The sequence below is a fragment of the Podarcis vaucheri genome (genome assembly GCF_965113315.1).
Source record: "Podarcis vaucheri genome assembly, chromosome: 5".
Classification (NCBI taxonomy): Eukaryota; Metazoa; Chordata; class Lepidosauria; order Squamata; family Lacertidae; genus Podarcis; species Podarcis vaucheri.
Window position 1 is genome coordinate 70,753,826 of NC_138763.1, and position 26,344 is coordinate 70,780,169.

Consider the following 26,344-nt stretch of genomic DNA (forward strand, 5'->3'; position numbering starts at 1 on the left):
GTGCCGGATAGTGGTATCTACGGTTTCACTGTTGTGGTGAACTAATGGCAATTTGCATATATTCAGAATGAAATCTCATATTTATTATTTTGTCTTCACAGCATGTTCCAAGTAGCCCTGCTACGTCTTTCTTGTAAAAGATTCTGCTTTACAGATACATGGCACACGGAAATTCCATAGCAGACTTCCTCAGCCTTGTGTCTTCCAGATTTTTGGATTACTACTCCCATCATCCCTCACCAACAAGCTATGCTGGCTGGTGCTAATGAGTTATCAAGTCCAAAACGTCTGGATAGTACCAGGATGGGAAAGGCTGCTTAATGGAGATGTTGATTGTCTGTCTGCCATGCAATACTGTTGATTATTAGGCAGCTATTTAAAGGTACAGAAAGTCTAGCAGGAAAAATAAGTAAATATTGCTTTCAGAGATTCAAGGGTGCAATTTCAGAACACCATAGGTGCATTTCCACTCACTGTACTGCTTGCTTCAAGACAACTGAGTTACTTACACAGCGTCAAACAAACTATATTCTAAGCCAACATCAACTTTTAAATAAAAGTATCACACAGCTCTCTTTGTCTCTGAGGCCTCTATCTTTTTAGACCAAAAGAATTGTGCCTTGCTCTTTTCCAGTTGCTGGTTTCTCTCATGAAGCACAACAAAATTCAGGCCCCATCTAATGGCTTCCACCGTGTTTCCCTGCTGACCTACCTCTTCTCGGAATATATGCAATAATTACTTATGGAGCTTCAAATCATATTTTGCGGAGGAGGGATGCCTATGGTGCCATGTAGCAGCAAGTCAGCCCTAATGCTCTTAGCCTTTAATGTCATCCTCGCCCCCATCCCCAACCCAGTATTTTGCCGCGTGGGGGCTGCTCCCGACCAATTCCGGGTCCTGCCGTCATCACCCACCTCCCCGGAGCAGACCCGCGGGGTCGCAGCAGCCGCCGGGGCGCCACTGGAACTACACGCCCCAGAATGCAGCGCGGGGGCGTCAGGAGGCGGTGGGCGGGGCGTGGAAGTCTATTAGTAGAAGCGGAAACAAAAGACCCTTCGATTGGGAGCGGAGAAGCACCTCGGCCTCGGCCTTAACACGCCCCGTGAGAGCCCGGCCCCCTCCTGGAGCAGCCAACGCCGTCGCCGCCTCCTCCTCCTCTCTCTTCCCCCCTCTCGCAGCTTCCCCAGACCGGCCCGCCCGCATCCCCGGCTCCCCATGGCGCTGAAACGGATACAGAAGGTGAGAGCACCCGAGTGGGCCGGGCTGGGCTGCTCGCTGTCCGTTGGGAACTGGGTGAGCTTCGAGCCGCCCGGGCCTCGGGGGGTTAGTAATAGACAGGCGAGGAGCGCGCTTTGGGGCTGAGGGGATGCGCAGGTCTCGCGAGGGGCCGGAGGAGTGATGGCTGAGGGGGGGGATGTGGGCCTATGTGGAGGGGCTTAAGGGCGGGGGGGGGGGCCTCGGTTGAGACCACCCTCCGCCTCCCTTTTTTATATATAGAAGATGGCATGTATATTTTCACGGACACCTTCAGGGAAGCCGTAAGGGCCCCGTCTTGTTTCTGCAATGGTTTAGCAAGCGCTTTGGGGGCTTCGTTAAGCTGACAGTCCCCCCCCCCCAAATAGGCAAGCCTTATATATTCGCGTTTGTACCAATACAATGGTATAGCAGCTTTTTTTTCCTGGACTGTACCACTTTGGATGGGAGGGGTACAGCGTGTGCTTATTTTATTACCCACCCTCCGCACACAACACGCACGCATCACATCAGAACAGGAAGACAAGGGTTATCGTATCTAGTTAGGCCATCCAGGATTGCTCTTTGCATTTGCGTTTATGCTATAGTCATAATCAGCCGCCTTGTGCCACCAGTTAGTGGAAAGGTGAGATATAAATTCAACAAATAATAATAAATCCCCAGGAGAGCATTTGCACATTCAGAGGCTCCTGACCCACCAGCAATCTGAAGTAATGTAGCCCAGGAACAAGAAGTAAGGTCTTAGTGAATTGTCTTATTCCAGTCTGCCAAGTGTGGAAACGGGTGCAAAAGAATGCTTGGGGAAATGCATACTGAGATGTCATTATGTTGCTCCACAGGCATGGGATAGATTTTTGTGTGTGTGGCTGGGATAGTGTGAGAAGTTCATTCTGCAGCTTCTCCCCACACCATGGTCAGCATTTGGGAAATTGGGCCAATGCTGGCAAGGGGAGTTCAGTGTGAGTTCTTCCAGCCATGTTCTGGACTTCTTCCATTACAAAGCAGGAATAAGTATTAATGCAGTAGTTAGTATGCAGCTAGAACAGTATGATATTTAAACCTAACTAGTTCACATTCAAGCCAATTGTCCTGGAAGGTTTGGAGGACTCACACCAGTGAGGAAACTAGATAAGAACTCATTTGTCTCCAAAACAAGAAGCTCCAGATTTCCCCCAACCATAACTAAGTTCAGTGCCACCTAGTGAGTAGACCATATAATGACACAATCCACACATTAATTAAAAATGTGTTAAGTGGGTGGGCTCCTGCTCTACCATTTAGCTTGTAGGTTTGTTGAAACGCTAATCCTTAGTAGCAGTTGGGTGTGTACATGGATACCGTGCTGGCAATACTTTCTGGTTGATGTAATGAGGGCAGAGAGAGACTTGTGGCTTGGGAGAACAGGGTGTAACTTTGTGTATTCCCCTAAATGGATGGGGACAGATGACAGTTCCCATCATCCTGACCATTGGCCATACTGGCTGGGACTGATGAGAGTTGGGAGTCTAACATAATCCGGAGGGCCACAGGTTGCTCCATCTCTGCCCCCAAATATTAGGGGTCTAGAACCTGCCTCACTGAAAGAGCATTCTGTGGTCCATTTGCTTTGAAATGTCCCTGTGTTCTACCCGTGGGCTGATTTCCCATTGCTGCTATTGCCATTTATGGAGGGAGGATTTCTTGTTTCTAACTTGTTTTCCACATGAATGATATGCTTCAGTACTTGCTAATAGTCTAAAAAAAGAAAGGGATATTCAAATGTTGTCCTCGTCAAGTGAATGTTAATAGTGAAAAGCTAGGGAAGGTGAAGGACTGAGAAATTGAAGGTTTGCCAAAAAGGAGGCAAGCTCTATAGATGTTACAGCTATCAGCAATTGGTGTCACTTAACACAGTTTCTTTGTGAATGTAGATAAGGGGGAACTACTTAACACCATTTCTGAAATTATGTTCAACCTGCAAGAAGAATTGACATCTCTGACTCATTGTCTACCCAAGGTGATGTCTCATTGCAACAGACGCAGTCAGTTGACTTTTGGGAGATTCTCTTTGACAGGAGATCTAGGACAGGAAAAAGTACTTTGTCATACATTGCATAGCTAATTTATGGAATTCACTGCCATAAGATGTGCTGATGACCACCAACTTAGATAGCTGTCAAAAGAGATTAGAGACAAACGTATGGCTATCAATGGCACCTAGTTGTGAAGGCTATATGCTGTTTCTAGGATCAGATGTAATAGGCCTCTGGGTAAGAGTTTCTGGGGAACAACAGTGCGAGAGGCCTTTTGCCCTGTTTGTGGGCATCCTACAGGCTTCTAGCTGGCCACTGTGGGAAACAGGATAGGGCTTGGCTTGATCCAGCAGGGCTGTTCTTACAACTCTTCAGCTTTACTTTGTTGTTCTGGGAGCAGCTTACTGCTTAGGGCATTTTACAAATGTGCCAAGGCTGCAATCCTAACTACATTTACGTGGAAGTAAGCCCCACTGAAATCAGGACTCGCTTCAAAGGCACTTTGGGTATAGGAAATATTCCCTTGCAGATGTTCTTAATGCATAGAGCAGGAGTTCCCAAACTGTGGTCTGCAGACGAGCTTCATTCAGGTGGTCTGCAGCATGTCTGTAAAAATACAATTTAAACTTGCACAACAATATCTAGCACAATGCACTACAATTGCTATGATAGGCAGGAAAAAAATTAAGTGGTCCACCAAGACCTTTAACAATTTTCAAGTAGTCCATGGGAGAAAAGTTTTGAACCACTAGCATAGAGTGAAATAGGTATTTTTAAGTCAGTTGCACATTTTAACAAGGGATGAGCAGAACTACCTGGTTCTGCTCAACCACAACTTAAGAGCAAATTTTGGATGCTGGTATGCTTTCTGCAGTTCACCTATATTGAGGGGTGCTGTGTCTACTAGTCTCATTACCTTTCAGACTCTCCCTTAAGAGATTAGCCAAGGTAAATACCAACCAACACTGGATTGAGGGGCATCCATCATGTGTGTCTAGCACAGATGGAGCAGCTCTTATTCCAAGGCATCTGATCAACAAAGGAATAGTATTTTCACCCTATGCTGGATTTGAAATGTTCGTGACGAGGGAGGCAAACACTACCCTTTGCTTCCCTGTATTCTGGAATGAGCCTGGATAGTTTTAGTCAGTATCATAAGATTATTCATGATTGGTCTGTAGTATTCTCTTCTGTTGTATTCTCAGCACTTTTCCTATCTTGGTCAGCTGAACTTTAGGACCTGAGACAGAAGTCTTTGTCATTGTAAAATACTTTCTCTTGTTACACTTCTGATAGATTTGTATTTGACCAATAACTGATGACACTTGATCAGTCAGACTTCAATCCTACTACCCGGTCAGTGACAAGAAGCAAACTATATGTGGCTGGAACTCTCCATTATAATTTCAGTGATAGGCTATGGCTGTCATTTTTTACACAACCTCAGGGTAAGTCTAATTGCGACTTACTTCTGAGTACTATGCATAGGACTGTGCTGCAAGACTATCTTAGCTACCCAAACCTTTAATTAAAAGCAATATTTTTTTACTATAATATAAAGGGTTTTGTAAAATAGTATGCTGCATTTTGATATTTGACATGTTTTATTGTAATGCTGGTTGTAAATAGCCCTGAGGCCTTTTCATAGTGGAAAAGTAGAGTAGGAATCTTACAAGCATGTATTTAAATGGATTTGTATTAAAAGTTGCATCTTTTAAGCTGCTTCGCTGTTGGCCCTATGCCTTTTACGCTATTAAGCTAGATTACAGGGTTTGGTTAATGTATTGGTTCTTAAACTGTGGTCTGGGAAGTGTGAGTAGTTCCTTGTGCTTCTTTAGATGTCCTTGAAAATACCAGAATAGAGTAAGATTTTGGAAGCTTTCTTTGAAATGGCCTCTCTGCTGAAGAGGCAACTCTTTTAAATTAATATATATTTAAAGTTCAATTTCCGTTTTGAATATGCATCACCCACATTCTTTGGTAAGCATCTATTCCTGCTCATCCTCCTGTCCCTCTGTTTTTCTAGTTGTATTCTTCTTTGGGGTGGGTGCCTATCAGTTTTTGCCTACGTTGCTCTCTAAGGCACCGTGTGTGCTAATAGCATAGTCAAAATAATAATGAATACAGTTGTAGCTTAAGAGAAGGTTGCTTTTTGAGTACCTGAAGAGGAAGCTTCAGCAAAACTACCATTGTGTGTCTTGCTTGCCCCCCAATTGCATGCAGAACTTCACTGCATTGTGTGACCAGAAAAATAGTAGTTAAGTTTCACTTTGAAAGCTTTTCAGTTATCTCCCCATGACATAGCTAGAAGGTAAGAAAATGTGATGGTCTGTGAAGAACAAGCATATTCTGAATGGTGTTCTTCAGTACAGTACAATAAAGGAACCACCGGCTAGCTTCTTTAGTGCTGAAATAAACAAGATGGATAATATAAAAATCTTGCACAGTCTGCAGCTTGAATGACAAATGGCGGGGCAAATCATTTCTGTTCACTCTGTTGCTTATAAGACCATGGCAGCTACTGCCGTGTCAGCAATGTTAAATAAATAAGTGTCCTGCTAAAGCAGGGAGGGAGATGACTGGAATAGATAGTGGATGACATCATTAGGACCAAAAATGGGCCCCTTTCTGCCTCTCATCAGCCAGCATCCCCAGTGGTGAGGGAGCTGCTGCAGCACTTCTCCTTTATTCACCATGGTGTAAGGTGAGAAGTCCCATGTTGCAGATCTTCTTTTTCGAGGTCTGGCCCACTTTCAGAAGGACTGACTATGGCATGGGCAGGTTGTTGCAGGGTAAGCTTCTCACCTGTGGACCAGGACCAGACATTTACCTAAGCAGTAGAGGGGAAGGCTCAGTGATTCACTGGCTCCAGGTAACAGAAGAACCTACTTTGAAAACACTGTTGCTAAGCGTCATCTTGACTTCCATTCTTTTCTCACCCCCCAAAGCCCTCCTAAACAGGCAGGGCAAGTGACTGCAAGCCAGACTCCCAAGTGATAAAATACTAATGAGGAATGCAGTAAATCTGGCTGTAAAAGAGCAGTGATTTAGACAAAGGTTGTAAAATGGGGGGGGGGGAGAGAGAGAGAGAGACATTTGGAGAGCTATTGTCGATGCAGCTGCCCTTCAGGGTTACGGAATTTTACACTTTCCGGGACAGAATCTTACAAGGCAACACAAGGATCCCTACTAATTGTAGATGACGTTATGCAGTAAGTCTGACATGCTGCTATCATAAATGGCAAATGCGGCTTGTGTTCAGCCTCCAATGCTTAACTATGGTTATGTTCTAGAGCTGGAAGTAATATAATAATTAGCGCACTTCACCCTCCACCCAGCTGTCAGCTGGTGCTTGAGAAGCTTTGCAAAACAAAATACACTCGGTACCCTCTGCGCCCACATAAACTAATAACAAATTAAAACACACTTTTACAAGGGATGGGAAGGGGAGCTATACCAAAGAGTAATTTGACAGTGAATCCCTAAAAGCATGTGGGGAATGATTTATATCTGAAGGTACGTTCCACGTTAAGGTGCCTGTCAACTTAAAATGAAGTGGTAGGATTTCTGAAAGTGGGATGTGTCTCAGCACAGCCATAAGGATAAGGGTTCAGGAGGGGTTGGAATATCTGCTTGATAACCAACAAAGCAGGCTTATGTTCTCTATCTGCTGCCTTAAAGGCAGCCATCATAAGGAATTTGCGGTAAGTTTAATAGAAATACATTTGTCATTACCAGTGCTTTCTATCTTCCATGAAGCCTTTCCCTATCTGATGAGGGATGCCAATGTGAAAGGTATAGAGCCTCTTCTGCACTGCAGAGGATACCAGAACCATGTTTTAGGGTGCACTGTCAGAAAGGCATTGGCCAAGCTAGTTGGCCTCACCATCAAATTGTACATGCAGAAAGTTCCTTTTTAACAAGAGGCTTAAGAGAAACTGAGCACCGTGGTTATCAAAGTATGGGCCACATTTGCAAGGGCAGCATACGATAAGCAAACATGTAAGTTGTGTGAAGTATATAGCCAAACAAAATGACTTTGAATGATTGCATCAAGTCAGAATAATACTTGGGTTTCTAAATAAAGCACATGGCTTTTAAAAACAAGGTGGTTGGAAAAAATGTATAGATTCATGTTAAGTCTGGATTGAAGCACAGAATCTAATAGTTCCAAATTCCATCTTGTGAAATTACGGGAACCAAGTTAAATAATGACTTACACCAGTGTTGGCTGTAAATATTTTTAAGAAGGGAAGAGATGTAGCAGGGAGATGTAGCCAGTTGAGATGTCACGGACAGTGTATTGGATTTGGACTGAGGAGAGCCAGGTTCAAATCTTTGCTCAGCTGTTCACTAAGCAGCCTTAGGCAAGCCACTGTGTCTTGGTCTAACAAGGTGGTGGTGAGGGTAAAATTAGACAACTATTTATATACTCTCCTGGGTTCCTTGGAGGAACAGTGACATACAATTTTAAAGTATAACTGTGGCTCCTCGAAGGTCTCACTGTTAAAGAGATGTCCATTCACAATTTGTTTTTACGTTCTATGGGGAAACATTTGTAGAATTCTGGTGTAACAGAACTGCCAAATAAACAGCTCCTAGTCATGGAGACTAAACTGAAAAACATAATGCTAAAATACTAAAGGATCTCATAATCAGAGGGTAAGAAAGGACAACTCAAAAAGTTCAAATATCGAGAAGTTTTTCAAGCCATGGTAAAAAAATATATGCTGGAAGTGAACAATTTTGAGTAATATGTAAAACAGCTGAACATGACTAACAAGTGCGGTTTGGCATCTGCTTCATTTAAAAAAAACACAATGCATATTATGGTTATTCACCAAACCTCTGCAGATTAGCAGCTACCCTCTGGCACTTGTCACTGAAAATGTCTATGCAACTCTGCTCAACATGTTCCATCTCAGAGTTATAAAAACAATTAATCTAGGAGGAGTTCTGTATTTTAAAAATAGCTGGGGGCATTATAGAGTACATGGAGCTCAAGTCCCTGCTGAGATTAATATTTCTACTAATGTACACGTCTTAACGTGAAGTGCCTGCTGAGAGGTAAAGCTGCAAAGTTATGCTGAACGTTAATCTTTCATATTGTGTTTTGTGTGAGATTGCATTATAGTAAGTTTTTATGTTTAATGAGTATTGTCAGAATACTTTCAAAAATTGTATTATAGGTTTCTATCTCAGATAGCCCTATATGAGGTCCTTTTCCAGAAATAGGTTTTCTGTCATAAAAGCACAGCTTTAATACTAATTTGATCCACCTAGTGATATATGGTGTATTCAGGAAAGTCATTATTTAGAAGAGTGAGCTAATATGTGAGAGAAGGTGTGCTGATAATTTGAAAGGACCCTGTGCAACTGGCAGCTGGTGACTGACTTGATGAGGAAATGAAGTAGACTTGTCAGCAAATGAATGCATTAGATAGAGCAGGGCATTGTAATCAGCATGATGGCCTACAGAGGTTGGACTCCCAACTCCCATCAGCCTCTGCAAGCATGGCCACGAGTCAGGAATGATGGGACTTGTTGTGACTATAAATTGGAAGCTCCTGCGTGGAACCAATGCAGACCGAAAGCAGCACAGCTTGCGTTTGGCACCAAATTTAAACAATGCCCAATGGAAGTCAAGCTTACAAAGGAACAATCAAGAGCGCACTTTTAAACTCTCAGTTGGTGCTTTCCAGCTGTGGCTTTTACTTTGCCCATGCCAGATGCCATATGACATCCAGATTGGGAGGCCTAGCAAGGCTAATGCCCTCTAACTTAACGTGCTTCTGGCAGTTGTATTCTAGACTGGTTTCTCCTTCCTGTGTAACATAGGTAAAGAGTGTATGAAACCCGGTTCTTGGATTTAGACCAGCTAGCTTAATTGATTTTAGAATGCAGATCTTCATGGAAGCCTACTGCTTGCCCAGTTAAATAAACTATTACTGATGTCGCTATTGCAGAGTCTTGAGGGCCAAAGATGATTTGATGTTAAATACATGAATACATTGAACAAGTATGTGTTTTCCTATGACAACATCCCTAGGGGCCCCAATCACAATCAGAACCGCAAGGATTACTGGTTTAACTACACGCATACTGTGATTTGATTGAAAAATCTCTTGCCTGCCCAAGATCCTGTTAGCCATGGAAGTAATGCTTTCCACTGCCACCAATGGTAGCTTTCCTCCTAAAGTTAATAGCAGCTTAAGAGGCATGTCAGAGGGGAGCATTGAACCCTGTCTCTGCATGCCCCAGTCCTGCTCCCCCCCTGCTTGCGGCTGTTGTTAAAATATAAGCTACACATTAAATACACCAAAATACACTGGAAAAGTGTGTGAAAAGGGTACATCCCATGGATTCCATGCATCATTCTTACACATGGATGAATTGTTCATGCCGATTAATAACAACATTAAGCTTTTCTATAACATCCCTCAAGTAGTCAAAGCACTTTGCTTTGACTAATATTTTCCATAGGTCTGTATCTGGTCAGAGAGGAAGGTGTAGTTTGTTCACGAGTGTCCAGTGGCTGGGAATTTGATGTGTTGAATCTACATTGGAGGTTTGGGGGAGTGGCAAGGAAAATAGTTTAAAAGGAAGGAACTATAACATTATTGAAGCAGAATCTGTCTTAACAATTTGCAGCCCGGCAGTACCATATATGTTCTCAGTCCCATCTCCCTACCTCGGGTACACTGGAAGTATTTTTGTGGTGTAAATTGAAAAAGTGCTGTTGTGTTTTCTCAACTGTACTGAAGTGCCAAGTTGTTCAGTAAACCTTTGGGAACTTTGGAGAGGTTATTAGGGTGCTAATTTTAAACTCTGCAGGCTCTATTTGTGGTTGGCAACTCAGTGAATCATTCACACAGCTCATCTGCAGAACCACTGTCTAGGACTCGGTGGGCAGTACACATCCACATTTCTATTACAAATTCTCTTGTTGAAAATGCTACAGCAGAGAAGATGCTTTGGCCATAAGGAGTTATTTCCTTTCTGCTGGAAAGAAGAAAGGAATTAATTTGCTCATAGCTCAAATTTTACTCAGAAATACTTCTTTAAAAATTTCATTCTAGCTATTCTTATCAGGATTATGGGGGAATATTTGAATCCCTGAAATATTTCTGGAAAGTATATTTGCAAATAATTATTCATGCTGGAAGTCACTTATTATAGTGAAATTCATTTGATTCTTAGGTGTGAAATAGTCCTGATTTTCTTTCTTAGGACCCACCACTGGGTATGTCATTTGTAACACAAAATCCCATCCTTATGACACAAAACCAGCACAAAACTTTGGCATAGGTTTTGAGGTTTGCAGATAACACAGATGATGACATAAGAAGACCCCAGCTGGATACGGCCAAAGGCCCATCTAGTCTATTATCCTTTTCTCATGGTTGCCAGTCAGATGCCTATGGGAAGCCCCTAAGCAGCACCTAAGTGCAGGATCACTCTCCCTGCTTGTGATTCCCAACAACTGGCATTCAGAGGCATTCTGTACAACATGGAGATTGATAGCCTCATCCTCCATGAATTTGTCTAATTCTCTTTTAAAGCCATCCAAGGTGATGTCCATTACTTCAGCTTGTAGGAGCAAAATAGCCATTACTTGTTTTGAGGGCACTGCAGAGAAGGCTCCTTGCTTGTGTCAGACAGACCGACTCCAGTGTCAGATAAGAGGATTCTGAGCAGGACTTATAGCTAACCCAGGCACAAGTAGCAGCACTAACATGGTGACAAAACAAACACCACTGCTGTCATTTTTATCAAAAGTGTGTGCATGGGGAGATAGAAACTGAAGCCCTTGGTGATGAGAATTCAGCTAAAAGTGTTACACCATTTCCTCCAAAGAAAGCATCCAGTTTGGATTCAAATGTGGGTCAAGAAGACAGCTGTAGTATGGACAAGGGAGCAAAGAAGTGATAGGTATAGACCTAGACCAATTTTTTAATACTGTTTTTCATATTGTGAGTGGTTAGAAGCAGGCAAGGACCAGAACACACTCATATTTTTGCAAGAATGATCCTACTCATGATAAGTCATCTAAATCAGCTGCTGTGTCATCCTTTTAAAAAAACAGACTCTCAAGCATTATGAAACTAGACAAACTCATCCTCCGTCTGTGAAAGCATAAGAAGATCCCACCAGTGCTCTCCTATGAAAGTATATAACAAAATTACCTGGTGATTCGTTAAGCAGAGAACATCTTTTCAATGTGGCTTATTTCTTCGATGTGAACCACTCAATGGCTTTGAAGGCATAATTGAAACAGGAGTCATGATAAAGAAAAATAAACAAGTACCACTTTGCAGCGTTAGGCCACAATTTCCCAGTGAATCCCCTGGTGACCATTTTGCAAGAACACCTGAAACCTTGGAAAAACTGAATATCCAGTTTAGAAAACCCATTGGTTAGTTGGCATAAACAGATCGTACGACCAATAGAATGGAATGTAGAGTTTGTCTTGTTAAGTTCCAGGATACTGTATCAGTGCTGATCTCAGTTCATTGGTTTGATTATGAGGTTGAATCCAAAGTTAGTTGTGCTTAGGTGCCAAGGCAGGTTTCAACAAATTAAACAACTTACAGTCACAAAAATAGGGTGGGTTCCAACAATATACATCTGAGGAGTCAAAGGCCAGGGGAAAGAGGTGTGTCTTCAGCATTTGCAGAAAGCTTTATACTGGAGTTGTCAGATGCACCTCAGTGGAGAGGGAGGCATATGATCTAGTCCTAGACAATGCTTCTGAGGGGGCTTGAACTACGAAGAGGCCTTCTTCTGCTAATCTTAACACCAGAGAGTGTCTTAAGGGAAGGACATGGTCTTTCCTCCATTTGGGGCCTAAATTTAGGGCTTTAAACAATAATGTGAGCATCTTGAATTTGGCCCAAAACAAACTGGCAGCCAACACAGCTGTTTTAAAACGGGGCTTATGTGATACCTAAATCTGGCTGCTGCATTTTGGGCCAATTGAAGTTTCTGAATGTTCTTCAAGGACGGCCACATAGAGAGTGCATTACAGTAGTTCAGCCTGGAAGATACCTGAGCATGGAGTACAGCAAGCAAGTCATTCCTCTCCGAAAGGAGCCGTGGCTGGCGATCTGGTTGGAGTTCAAAAAAAGCACTCCTAGCCATCAAGACTACCTGAGCATCCATTGGCAGTGTTGAATTCAGAAGTATTTGCGATGCTGCACTCCAGGGGAGGAGTGCAGGCCTGGCCAGAATAGGCTGTCTCCCCACCTCCCGGACGTGAGAACTTGGGACACACAACACTTCGGTCTTCTCAGGATTCCACTTCAGTTTATTGTCCCATATACAGCTTATCAACCACCTCTCCCGCTTCAGATGGAACACAGAGACAGAGCTGAGCGTCACCTGCATATTGTTGGCACTTCATTCAAAATCTGATGACAACTCCCAGCAACTTTGCCTAGATGTAGCATGGGTGACACAAGACAGCTCTCATCATACAAAACCGTCTTCCGTGGCTACAATCTGGAAAGGTTCCTGGGGCAACTTTGCAGGGTGCTTAATAATAATAATAATAATAAATTTTATTTATACCCCGCCCTCCCCAGCCAAAGCCGGGCTCAGGGCGGCTAACAACAATCAAGGGACAAGGTGGCTCAGATTTTTGGATAGTTTTGAGTGCCACAGTTAGAGCACGTCTAATCAAGGCATCCAGAGCCTTGTCTCTTCCATTTGTACTGGATCAGCTTGGATTATTGCAGCCTGAGGATCTGAGCAAGCTGCTTGAAGAAGTGCAGCTAACCGCCTGCCCCCTTGAGCCTTGCCTGCCTTGGCTTCTTAAAGCTAACCATGGGTCTTAGGGAGTGATGAATGATTCCCTGGAAAAGGGGGAAGTACCATCTGGCCTTAAGGAGGGAACATGACAACCCCCCCCCCCCCGAGGAAAAGACAAATACAGAACATAAAACCTATAAAACGATTAAAAGAGGGTGAACCCTTGCCCTCAACATATCCTAAAGATGCAATCCAAAGAGGGGGGAAAGTGCTTTGGTATCACCCCTTCAGGGCAGCCTGCACCAGCACCAGTGCAAGGTGTGATGGTTTGGTGGTGCCCTGAGCAGCTGCAGGCACTCAGGCAGGTGGTAGAAGGCCTCAACAAGGCCTTATCCTCCCAGAACAATAGCCTCTTGCCTCTTGGAACCAGCTGCTTCTGTAGGGAGCCTGCTGGCAGACTCTGTGCCTCTTCCTAACTCTGCTAGCTGCCTCCTTTCCACTTACATCTCTAAGCTTATGAAACATCACAGGAGCTATTTCCTTGAATAGGCATTTTGATTCTCAAAATCCATTACTTTCCCTCATGACAAATTGTTCATGCCCATCGGCTATTCAAAAATAAATGGTTAATTTCGATGTACAAATCAGTCCTCGGCTGAAAGGCGCTTCTGAGTGTATATTAACTGTTAAGCTCAATGCAGAAAAAAATTATGAGCTTATTCAGGTTTCAATTAGAATTGGCCAGTTGCCTTTGTATATAGTCTTGTTTTCAAGTTCGTGTACCATTATGAATGAGCACTACTTTTCTATAATTCTAAAAAGGAGCAATTTCTCCTAGCAGTGTATTAGTAAAAATTTACATCTTCGCTGTTTAGCATTATATTTTCCCACAATCTGTGTGGTATCCTACTCAGAGGAGGACCATTGAAATCAATGGTTTATGCACAACTAAAGTCTACGAGCCTACTTTAAGTAAAACTTAGTAGGATACCACCTTTTGTCTGTTAGGCTAAAAAATAGTTTTGTTGTTACTTGGGGCAAGCTTTATGTACCTGCGCTTCTGAAAAGGGTCACAACAAAAATGTTTAACAAGCCCTTTTTCCAAATTTACTGTTTGTAATGTTAAATAGAAAATGATACGATCCATCAGTTTTTATTTATCGTCTCTGTACTCACCTTGATGCAAACTAGTTTCCTCTTTGCTATGTCCCAATATGGCAGCAGCTGGGGATTATTTTTTTAATTAACAGAACCCATTTAAATAGCTGTACTGCCAGTAGTTAAAGCCTTTCTTGCCTGAAAGGCAGTGCTAAATTTGGAACCAAAAGTCATGACTAGAGTTTAGAAGATGAGCATAATTTGTAACAAACAGCATCAAGACTGAGTTTCAGGCAGTTCTATAATTACAAAAGATAACAGCGCTGTCATCGCCAGCAACATTAGTGAATAGTTATTTAAACTATTTTAAAGGTTTCCCAACCCCCTAATTCTCCCTTCCTCCCCTTCTAGTCAGCTTCAGTTCAAAAGGCAGTACATTTGCTATCACAAGGCACATTCAGCAATTACAGTGAACGAAAGTTAAGTATTTCTGTTGATTTAAACTAGAGACTATCATTGGAATAAAAGAAAATAAAGTACTCAAGCTTTGGCTATATCATACCCAGTTTGTAAAAGCTTCCCTATTTGGTCACCTGGGAATGATGCTTAATTACCATAGGTGAGCAGGACATGTATAAGCCTGACAAAATTTGCCCTTCTCTCAAACTTATTTAAATTATTTTGAAGAATCCTGTTTTTCCAAATGGCAGCCAGAAAAACATCAGTTTGCCCTTCTCCAAACAATCTTGGGAAAACTATTGGCTCTGTTATCTGAATATAGTAGCCGGCGTGCTACTCTCACCATAGGCGCCGACTCCATGGGGCTTGAGGGGGCTCGAGCCCCCTCAAAATTTTTTTTGGGGGGGCTCAGCCCCCCCAATAATCTCGGGCGCCCTTCAGCAGAGCGCCGCCGTCGTCCCCCGCCTCCTCCCCACCTGCTCCCTCGCCAGCCAGCCAGCCAGCCGTGCGCCCTAGCCGGAGAGCCCCGGCCGTCCCCCGCGAGAACAGGGGAATCCCCGGGGGCGGGGGCTCCTGCCTCTAGCCCCAGGTTTCCCGCATATCAGCTGTTCCGGAGCTGATTGATAGGCAGCAGCACGCTCTCCCCTATACGCTCACGAGGGGGCGGTGCCACTTTATTTGCATATTCATGAGCTTATTTGCATATTCATGAGCTTACTTACATTTCACGAGCTTTCCCGGGCCCCCCCAATATTTTTTATAAGTCCGCGTCCCTGACTCTCACATAATAATTTCCTTGACCTTCAGAAAAGAGCTCTCACCTATCTACTTGCAACTAATTTTATTCAGAGAAACGAGTTGCATGCCAGTCCAGTGAGGTCATTCAAGTATACACTTGTCCGAATAAACCAATGGCAAAATCTTTTGGAAGTGCAGTTCCCTTTTTAATCTAAGTGGCTCAGGTTTCACTGAGAGGGGAGAACAAGTTATATGTGCAAAGCCAGATATTACCAGTTCGAGAGAGGATCCACAAGTGTCAGATTTCCAAGCACCATGAGTCATGAACATTGAAGCCAGCAAGCTCTTAAACAAAGCAGCAGTACTCGAGGCAGAGGAAGACATCTTTACAGTTTCCAGCTTCAGATGAAACCAAACATCCCTAAAATTGTTCACTTCTCTAAAAACTTACTGTACTTGGTTGAAGCCCAGAAACATCTCAATTATTCAGGGGTGGCAAGATTCTTTTTACCTGCTGGTGCTCAATACCTGTGCAAGCAATGCTACAAAAAGCTCCCACTCCTATGAGGTTCTCTGCTCCAAATCCTGCATGTTCCACATTATACCATTAGTTATTCAGCAGAGTCCCATGTGAGTCCTACATATGCCAGTGAGGCCAATGCAAACAGTTCCAGGATACTGACTTACCACTCCCATCCATGCCTTCTATATGCTCTGCTCAAATGAATATTCCCAGAATATGTGAATAATCCCGAACTGTGATTTTTCCCTCAAGCATAGCTGGAAATCTATTTTGTACCAATAAGGATGAACCCCTGGATGGCATGGTGTTATGTTTGCTCACCTTCCTGCTGCTCATCAACCGCTGGTTGGTGAACCACATATCCAAACCAACTATATTTTGCATGCCACCAGTAACTCATTAAACTTACGTTTGCAGTGGGTGAGCAAAATGTCCAGAGCAGTATTCTGGAGAATTGAAGTCAGCTGCAACATCCCTATGAATGGCACCTTCAAAAATGATGTGCAGAGAATTCAGCTAATTGAAAATTGCCCATCTAAGTGATCAGCAAGTAACATTGAGAACTTAAAATCCTAAAGTGATGAGGCTAAATGTACTCAAGAAACTGCCTCTTCCCTATATTCCACTGAGAACACAAAAACCTGATTGGTGCTCTTTTGAATATCTATGAGGGCAGACATTTGCCAATGGCCCTAACTAGGTTAGGGTGAGGAATCTTTCAATCCAAACACTGAATTCCTTGTGGAAGCAAAAGTCAGCAGAGCAGTTAATTTGACTCTTGTAGCAAAAGCTGGAGGTTTCTGCAGATGCACACACATGCAAGCAAGCAAGCAAGCAAACACACACACACACACACACACACACACACACACCAAACTTCTTTATCTAGGCTAGCAAGATGCAGTTAAAGGACATACTCCAACCAGGGAAAAGTACCTGTGGGTGCAATGGAGGGCCAGAGAGAGATGTGGCCTGAGGAGTGGGTGTGTGCTCAGATAGAAGTGCCTGGAGGTTTGCATTTGGCCTCTGGGCCTCAGGTTCCCCATGTTTGTGCTAGACCAGGGCTCATCAGTGTGGTGCCCTCCAGATGTTGCTAGACAACAACTGCCATTATCATTGATCATGGTGCCTGGTGCTGATGGTAGTTAGAAGGGCACCCACATTAGACCTCAACAGACATGGTTAGTGAGGAGAGAGCTGAACCACAGTGTTTCAAGCTTCATTTGGTAAATCGTAATTAAGCAGAAGTTTGAAAGGGGAAATTCATATTGTGGAAAAGAAATGGAGGTTATTGTTTGGGCTTTGGAATGGAATGATACATTACACACAGAGAAGGAACCCCCAGAACAGCACATGAAGGAGAGGAGTGATCATTCTGTCTCGCATTTGGCACCATTTATTGCAAGCCATTCTGGGAATCTTTTTGGCTGAATAGCAGAATAAAAATGCTTTAATAATGATGCATTGTACGTTCCTGTTTGCAAGTCACAGACTAGATCAAGCTACAATATTGTGGTCAACTTGAGTTTCAAGTCCACTTACCAATGTCCTACATCAGATTTTTCCCATTTGAGAACTAAAATATTGTGGAATGCATACTTTCTTGTTGAATAACATGTTAATGGAAATGAAGTGTAAATTATATGCAGTAAAGTATGGTGATCAGCTGCCTAATTTAATTGTAGAGCTTAATGCTGAATTGGTTGTCATTGTATTTGGAAAACTCTTGTCTTCATTGAATTTTTTCTTTCCTTTTTGTTGTAAATTGTGGGAGCACTTGATCAAACCTAAAGAGGATCCACATTTGGATAATTAATCTTGGGTTTGTTTAAGTAACATTGCAAATGTTTTCATGTTTCCTGTAGGAGCTAAGTGATCTGCAACGTGACCCACCTGCACACTGTTCAGCAGGACCTGTTGGAGATGACTGTAAGATCTTTATAGTTGATGGCAAGATACTTTTGCCTATTTTGTTATGCTTAAACACTTAATAAGGTGAATAATATTTTGTGTTTTTCAGTGTTCCATTGGCAAGCAACAATTATGGGACCTGTAAGTATGCAATTTATACATAACTTATCTTCTGATTCCTCTTCTGTAATAAGCTTTAATGGATTTTTGTATTCTAGACAATAGATGTCAATGTTTTCTAGATCGCAGAATCATATGTGAGGAGGAAATAGTCTCTGATTATTTGTGGACCAGAGATGTACTTTATACACAACGAGAGAGACACTATCACACTTTATACACGTTGGCCAACATAGGGAATTAAAAAATAAACTCCAGAGCTGGGCTGGAGATTAAGCCATCCAAGAACTCTGAGCCAATGTACTGTTTGCTTTTAAAGCCCGAGTCATGTGAAATAACAAGTGAGCTAACAAAGATGGGTTCAAGGACCACTCGTGTTTTTATTTGTGATCAATCTACTACTAGGTTTATATCCAGCTGTGGCAGAGTCATCCCTATTTCACATTCCTGTACTATGAAGTCATACATTGTTTTATGTAAATGTACTACTTTCCCAGTCCAGCAGCTGCCTTCAGACAAGTGTTATTTTAGTAAAGCATAAGGCATGCAGAAAGTATGCATAAAAATGAATTTATAAAATCAGACTGATGAAAGGTTATTTTAGTTATGGAATACATATAACCACATATTATAGATTTTATTTCTATTGCTGAGCAAGAAACAGCTCTGTTATTTCTCAACACTGAAAAGCTTTTGATAAAATTGAAAGGTCTTTCCTATTTCAAACTTTTGAAATATCTATGACATGAGTGCAAGTTATATACAGAAATCTGAAAGCAAAAGTCTATATAAATGAGACTGCTTCAAAAATACTCAGTTTTTCACACAGAGCTAGAAATGATTATCCTCTAGCCCCACTCGTATTTGTATTGACAACAGAGCCATTTGCAATCAAAATGCATATAAGACAATTAGGGGGGTAAAAATTAATGAGCAGGGTACAGAATAGAGTTGGTACATAATCACATAGTATCATAACATTGGTTATATTTTAATAGCAAGGCTTATAATTATGGCTTATAGAAATAATTAATTTGCCCTTTCTATATTCCTTTGTAGCAAGAAGTACAGTATATTTCTAATCATTATAACCTTTCTCTTTCAAGTTTCAGCTTTGTTACAGTTCATTTTGATTAAGCTTGCATTTTATTGTATTATCTTCAACAAAAATAGTGTTGATATCATGATAGGTCAAATATGAACAAATAGAGCCATATCTGGATAGGAATTACATAGGCATGTTTTCAAAACCTAATTTGCTAATTAATATATACTTTCTGGTATATGCCTTCATAATAAAATGGGCTGTTATTCCTATTTGCTTTTAAAAACCTCAAGTTAAAAAGATGCATATAGTCAGAAATTTGTGTGTGGTCTAAGGTGTGCAGAGAAGGAAGTGGCCTAAAAAGAACATACTGAGGAGTTGTTTTTTTAAGTGATACACTTGTTTCTCTATGGTTAAAAGTGATATGGCCATTGAGTTCGTCACTCACACACACACACACACACACACACACACACACACACATTCTTCAGTAATTTGAGCTGCATCCCCCTGATCAAAAGGAAGTGGGGAAAGATACTTTAAATCTGCCCCTCAAAGGTGCATCACATTGTGGTATTCTCCAGTTTCTATGTGTTCAATGCTCTGCCTTTTGAACTTCTTTAACTTGTTTTTCTCAGGTAGGGGGGATTTCTGCAGACTATACTTTGAAACCTCTTCTGGGTTACGTTTCTATACACACTAGATCTGAGCCTGCAAACACTTTCTTAAAAAAAAAAATAATAATTAGCAGAATTTGCAAAAAAATCCATGATGACCTAATACTACATTTTAGGTTTTGCATCATGCCCTGCATGGTGTGGGTTCCTGTAGCATAGAATGTGGCGGCCACAGATTATGTCTGTTGATGAAGAGGAGGACTAAGGCTTTGAACTTGGGCAAAGTGTACTAGGGAGACACTGGTGAAGAATGAAAGCATTACCCTGTTAATTTGCTTGCTTTCCAGCCTGATAGTGCATATCAAGGGGGAGTCTTTTTTCTCACAGTACATTTTCCAACAGACTACCCATTCAAACCACCAAAGGTAATCTTTTAAATGTGACATGTGCTTTTCAGAATTAAGTGTAATGTGCAAATATAAATGAAAATTAAATGTAGCATGAGCTTTTTAGAATAGGGCTTGACTTCTGTTTTGATGTATTCGTTGTTTTGAGGCTAAATACATTGGAAGGATCAGTATAGAATAGCATAGATAACTTATTGAAGCAAGAGAGAATTAAAGAGGGCCTAGCCGAGAGCCTTGTGAACCTCTTAAAATGAGTTATTTATTCCAGGAACTCTTTCCACACACAGCTTATTGACAATGGAAGGTAAAAGGTAAAATAACCATGATGTAGGAAATTCTGTGAAGTGTACAAAGCACACACTTGGTTTTTGAGGAATACCGATCTAGCCTATTGTTCTGTTAAAACACATTTCTAACCATGACCGTGATTTTACTATTTTATTTTACTTTGGATGTAAATCACTTTGGGGCTTTTTTAGTTGGAAGTGATGTATAAATTTAATAAACCTATTGGTCTCTGCGCAGAGCTTCTCTGACATTATTGACCTTGGTACGTTTCCAACAAACCCCATTTTCCTCAAACACATTTTTTAAAACTATTGGCCTGTAACACCTTTAATAAGCAAATTGCTTTAATGCATCTTTGCGCTATCCCATTGCTAATCTTAATTTTTGATAGTCTTAACTTTGCTAGAATCGCATATATAAAGTTAAAATAGGAATTACTGCTTAAATCTGCTTAAGTGGTCGTATGTTTTCTGTGGCGCTTGCATTTAGGTGCTGCTAGATGAATTGGATCGTCATGTTCTACATAGCCCATAAGGCACTTTTTATATCATCTTACCCAGGGAACAGCTATAACTAATACTCCTTGTGCATTCGTAACAGATTGTGTAACAGAACGTATCACTACTTGTTATCAAGCCAAGGTATTCGGCTTTTAGAGATGTCAGATGGAGAAGTAGAATAAAGAGTAAGAAAAGGACAGTGTGTGTGATTAGAACTCTGTAAAAATATGTAACCATTCTTCTGTTGCAGATTGCATTCACAACAAAAATATACCATCCAAACATAAATAGTAATGGGAGTATTTGTCTTGATATCCTGAGGTCACAGTGGTCACCTGCTCTGACTGTATCTAAAGGTAACTATTTGGAGAAATACTATGCCCAATTTAACGCCACCATCCTGGTTTCTGATAATGATTTATAGCTGAAAATGCATCTAGTTTAAAGGAAGGCATTATCTAGACAGAGGTGTTTGATCTTCAAAGTTTTCCACAGGATCTTATACCCAGATGCGTTGGCTGTGTGACCGTGTACATCATCTACTAATTTGGAAGACATATCATTCAATAAAGTTTGAAAATCTGCATTACTATAAAGGATAAAAACTTTGCATCTACCTCTTGTCCTTTACTATCACATTCATGTCATAAACACTCTTTAACTGATCTTTTTTCTTTTTAATATAGTTCTTTTGTCCATATGCTCTTTACTTTGTGATCCTAATCCAGATGACCCTTTAGTACCAGATATTGCACAAATCTACAAGTCAGACAAGGAAAAGTAAGTATGGATATATTTTTTAAAAATCTGAATCAGCTGGTTTTTATATTCTTAGCCTCTCACCTCACTTACGATTTGACGACTGTGATAGAGTGATACGCAACAGAGGAGCTGCATTGATTTCAGCGGGTGTACTCTTGAATTGGACTCACGTTGGATATCACCCATAAGGTTTTTTTTAACATAAAAATTGATTTTTTAAAAAGCTTACAAACAATTGTACTACTTCGGAATGTTTACAGCGTTCCATTTTGACATCTTGCATACTTGGGCCACTAAGGACAGAAGTGGAAAATTTTAAATTTGCATTCCTCAGTTTGAAGTAGCAGTTATCGTTTGTAGAATTATTTAACTTGTATACCATGTCAGCCTTGTTCCTTCCTTTTTTCTGATGTATTACTTATCCTAAAGTTCACTGATCTGCCAGCTTGGCTTTAATGTGTGAGCCAATTTCTAGATAACAAACTGCTTTGCAAAGTTCTGGACACCCATCTTTGTGTCCCTACAAATGTTTGGAAGAGAACCTCGTTGAACTTTTCGGGGTGTCATCAAACTGACCTTGTGTTCAGTCATATCATCTTTAGTCTGTGGTTCAGCATACTTCCCTTGCTTTGAGCTAGACTTTAAGCTAATTTAGACTAGCTAAGAGGTTCACTGTCTTTACCTGTGTGGCATCCTAGTTTGTGAGCAGATTGAGATGGTTGTTATTGTAGGTGCTTGTTCGACTGGCTGTAAGTATCATACTCAGCCTAATGAAGGTAACTAGGCTAATTCGTTTACACGTTTGATTCAGGATGATGGCAACAATCCTGCCACGTGTTAGATAATATTTGTTGTAATTCAGTTTGTAAACTTCTGTCTCTTAAATTGTAAGATTGAGAAAGGGGGAAAGATGTTGAGGTGTAGCAATATGAAGGCATTGTAAAGGTTACAGATTGCTACTCCAAAGTCTGTACTTCGGAATTATCCCTTGTTGTAATCTCTGTGCACCCCTGTCTGTATCTTGCATAGGGATGCTGCCCATTATCAGGTTACTGTCCATCAGTTACAATTCATGTCTTGTAGTCAACTAAATCCAACTCAGAGTAGACCCAATGAAATTAATAAATCTAAATTAGTCATACCCATTAAATTCCACTATCAATGGATAACATCCCACATCACCATGTTCAGCCCGTGACTTTATCTGTACACAGCTTTTCAGCTGAGCTAGCAAACTCTCTATTCGGCTTGTATCCTAAGCTCTGACGAACCAGGAAGGATGCAAATGTACACACTGATTGTGTGCAGACAGCCATGATATTATACAATGGAAGCAATAGGTGTGCATCATGGGGTTCTCTTGCCTTGGAAAATCATTAATTATTAGCTGCATTTCCAAATCACCCTTCCTTCCAAAGGCTTCAGAATGATATAATAATAATATTATTATATTATATTAAGACTTCAGAATGAAATAATAATAATATTAAAACACAAAATAGAAAATAATAAATAAGACATAACAGTAACCAACACACTTTGAAATACTGTATCTATAAAATGCAGAACCATTAAAATGCACCAAAGCCATCTGCTACTCTTAGGTTTAACATTAAGACTTTGCATCCTCCATGGACTGTTTTGCTTTCTGCTCAGCACCTGCTCTTTTCCCCAAGTGTGAGCATGTGTGCTTGCTACTTATCACTGCTCAAGTTGCCCAAGTGTGTTTTGAATCTATACTTTGTTTTCTAAGCAAACATATAACCGAATAAGATTGTTAAATAACCCCTTGAATAAATTTGTTGGCAACACTGTGAATCCTAAGCTTGTGTGTTTTCACTTTTATTTTCTTTTACAGATACAACAGACATGCAAGAGAATGGACACAGAAATATGCAATGTAAACTTTGAAGACTTTTTCATATATACCAGAGTACTGTAAATTCTAGGGTTTTTTCAAAATTAGAAGTAAATGGAGCACAGTTTACTGTTTCAGTGTACCATGAAGCCCTTTTTGATTTTCACCCATTATAAGTGTGTTTCTGGAACAAGGAAATAACTACGAAAATTAACCTGAAGACTGTGATGAGAGTATTTATCCTTTTTGTATGCTTTGCAAAAGACATTTATTATGTTTTTTAAAGATACGTGGACATCTCTGTCTCCAGCCTACAAGATCCATAATGCAGTTGTAGAGCAACCAAATTATTTTTGCTGAAAAACTAGGTGTTACATGAGAGATATTCTGTGTGTCTTTGAGATGTCAGTCCTGTAAGTCTGTGTTTGAATTTCATTCTTTGTTAGTTCATTGTATAATTTGTATTTTTTTACTGTATAGACTATATTTTATTTACCATGCAAGTCAACTCGCTTTAGACTTTCTGCACAGTATTGAAAAAAAAATACAACTGCGATTAAATGAGTGAACTATTCCTCCCCAGAGGAATGCTCTATAAACTGATAAACTTCTTAAAACAAACTTTGCACTCTAATTCTCAGTATACTGATTATGGAGAAACACTTGGTTTTGATTCTGTTGCATACTTAATTTTATTGCAATGTGAACTAATTGCACTACTCTGTAGAAAGAAATGTAACTAATTTTGTTCTATTCACAGCTGACTTTTTTATCCCATAAGGGCAGTATAATCTCTGACCTTTTAACAAAATTGACTTGAAGCTTTTCCATATAAATAAAATGTGTTTTTTACTACTTGTCTTGGCTGTTCTTTAACTCTTGCACATCCTTTACATGTGCTTGCTCTGAAAAGATCAAGTTATTGTTAAATGTGTGAATTGCTATTGGGAGGAATTGGCCTGTGTGTTTGAAATTGCTGTGAACTGATATTATGGTAGCTGTTGCATAACTTTACATGCAAATTCATTGTGTTGTGTATATGATCTAAGTTCTTGGATCTTGTACCCACTACAAAAACTTCTCTCTGATCTCCAAATCTTGCTTAAATTGATAACAACTAATGTTGAAATGTCACTGATGCTTCTTCTCTCCCTCACGTGTATAACAATATATTGATGTTATACTTCCACACACTAAGCTGATGCCTCTAAACCATTATATGTATACTTCACCTTGCATGTAAGGAGAAAAACAGCCTTAGGGACTTTACAAATAAGAGTGCTTTAATTTTTAAAAAAGTATGTTGCTTCTGAGGTAGTAAATGCTTATTGAATGCATTTATTTTGTGGCTGTAGCAATTCTAACTAAACACAACTTACTTGACTAGGAGGTTTTGCCACCATTTGACCCCTTTCAGAGAAGGGAATAGAGTCCTAGTGTTTGGCTACACCAAGGAACAATTAAACAAAAAGCTCACAACTGGAATAGGTAGAAATGTGACAAGCATCCCAGTGACTATTCTTTGTATTACTGGACTTAAATAAAATAAAAAAAACCTGTGCAGCATTTTAATCTTGAAACTCTTGGATAGTTCTGACAGCCTAGGAAATAAGTCTCTACTTATCGGAATGGTCCTCTAGGCTTCAGTTGTTTACCTCAATCTGTACAATCGTAAGATGGAAGCTTTCTGAAATAAGCACTGAAAAAAATTCATTGCATTCTGTAAGTGACTTTGCTTGCTGTGAAAAAAGCAATTTCTACAAATAGCCAATAAGTGTTTCAATTTAGTATATGATTGCTTCAATGTACTTGAAAAAGGGGATGCCATAGCTTGAAAAGCAAAACTATTCACCACATTTTGACATGGATACTAAAAAATTACCCCTTGGTAAAATATTCTGATGGAGTGATTTCCCAAACTTTTTTGCCCCTATCTGTCTTAGATGTTTATGATAGGCTTGTCCCGGATTAAATAATTTATAGTCCTTTAATCCCTTACAATAAACTCTTGTGTAATTTGGTAGTTTGATTTGCATGCCTGTTAAGTGAAAGAACATTTAATCTTCTGCTTTGCTAAAATTATATGGAGGCTGGTTTGAAACTGTTTAGATGTTACTATGCTTTGAAGTATGCATCATACAAAAAGGAATTTACTTACCATAATGCAAAGTCTTCAGGCTGAGCAAAAGGTGCAGATCAGCAAGCCTCTTATTCTTGCTTCATAAGAGTTATTTGTGAACAAATGTGTTGAGCCCACACTTGTCTCTCTTTTCAGTGACATTTAAAACTGAAGTTCAGAGACTTATTTTACATACTGTCAGGCCAATCGTAGCGCCTTTAAGAAGACAAGAACTCCATTCTCTTGGCTTTCTTTAAACCACAGCTTCTGAGGGTGTTAAGCATTCCCTCTTAAGTATTTTTGTATTTCCTGGTAAATGTTCTTTTGCTGTTTAAATGATCCATTGTGAAGGTTCCTTCCCCATCCCGCTCCTTGTATTAAACATTTGCTCAGTCCTGGTGCTTCCATTATGGTGGCATAAATGTTGTCTGTGCTTCAGTCCCCTCCACCAAATACCAGTTTATACTGTACAATGCCTTAGCGAGGGCACTAACTGAGCCATCTCATTCTCTGTATATTCCTCACTTGGCACTATTGGCATGACTAAAGCAAAGGATCTCTGTATCACTGAAATTCTTGAAGTGTAATCTTTAGTCATTCTAGTTGTTAAATAAGGCGTACTTTCTAGCTACTTCTGATGTGGTATTTTTTCTGCCTAAAGATGTCAGCTGAGGCTTGAATGAAAATAAAGATTTGATTTGAAATCTGAGTGTGTCGAGTTTTATTCATAACTTCACCCTTTTGAGTGGGAAAAGGAGTGGTAGCACTTTAAACTTGCAAGTGACAGTTGTCTGGTGGAGGGTAGGCGTGGTTTTGCTATCCAAGCTATTAGAGGAGGCTCCGAGTTCTTTTGGAGCCATGTACTAGAGTGCTGGCAAAACA

The 26,344-nt window shown here is 40.6% G+C and overlaps 1 protein-coding gene across 3 annotated transcripts; it reads left to right on the forward strand.

Annotated features, from left to right (window-relative positions):
* The first annotated feature begins 1,008 nt into the window (after positions 1–1,008).
* On the forward strand, positions 1,009–26,166 carry UBE2D1 (ubiquitin conjugating enzyme E2 D1). 3 transcript variants are annotated; one of them, XM_082223709.1, is made up of 7 exons: positions 1,009–1,294; positions 17,701–17,764; positions 17,856–17,887; positions 19,876–19,953; positions 20,974–21,079; positions 21,410–21,503; positions 23,344–26,166. In XM_082223709.1, exons 1-7 carry the CDS (start codon positions 1,217–1,219, stop codon positions 23,387–23,389), a joined length of 498 nt encoding a protein of 165 aa, XP_082079835.1. In that variant the 5' UTR covers positions 1,009–1,216; the 3' UTR covers positions 23,390–26,166. The 3 variants fall into 3 exon arrangements, with proteins under 3 accessions (XP_082079835.1, XP_082079837.1, XP_082079836.1); XM_082223710.1 differs by having other exon boundaries at positions 1,019–1,240; XM_082223711.1 differs by lacking the exon at positions 17,701–17,764 and having other exon boundaries at positions 1,016–1,240.
* The last annotated feature ends 178 nt before the right edge of the window (positions 26,167–26,344 follow it).

What these genes read in the sequence shown, in the direction of transcription:
- UBE2D1 (XM_082223709.1), top strand. Translation starts at nt 1,217, where the DNA reads ATGGCGCTGAAACGGATACAGAAGGTGAGAGCACCCGAGTGGGCCGGG. An exon ending in CGCTGTCCGTTGGGAACTGG is followed by an intron (nt 1,295 to 17,700) that starts GTGAGCTTCGAG and finishes TGTTTCCTGTAG; the next exon opens with GAGCTAAGTGATCTGCAACG. An exon ending in ACCCATTCAAACCACCAAAG is followed by an intron (nt 19,954 to 20,973) that starts GTAATCTTTTAA and finishes CTTCTGTTGCAG; the next exon opens with ATTGCATTCACAACAAAAAT.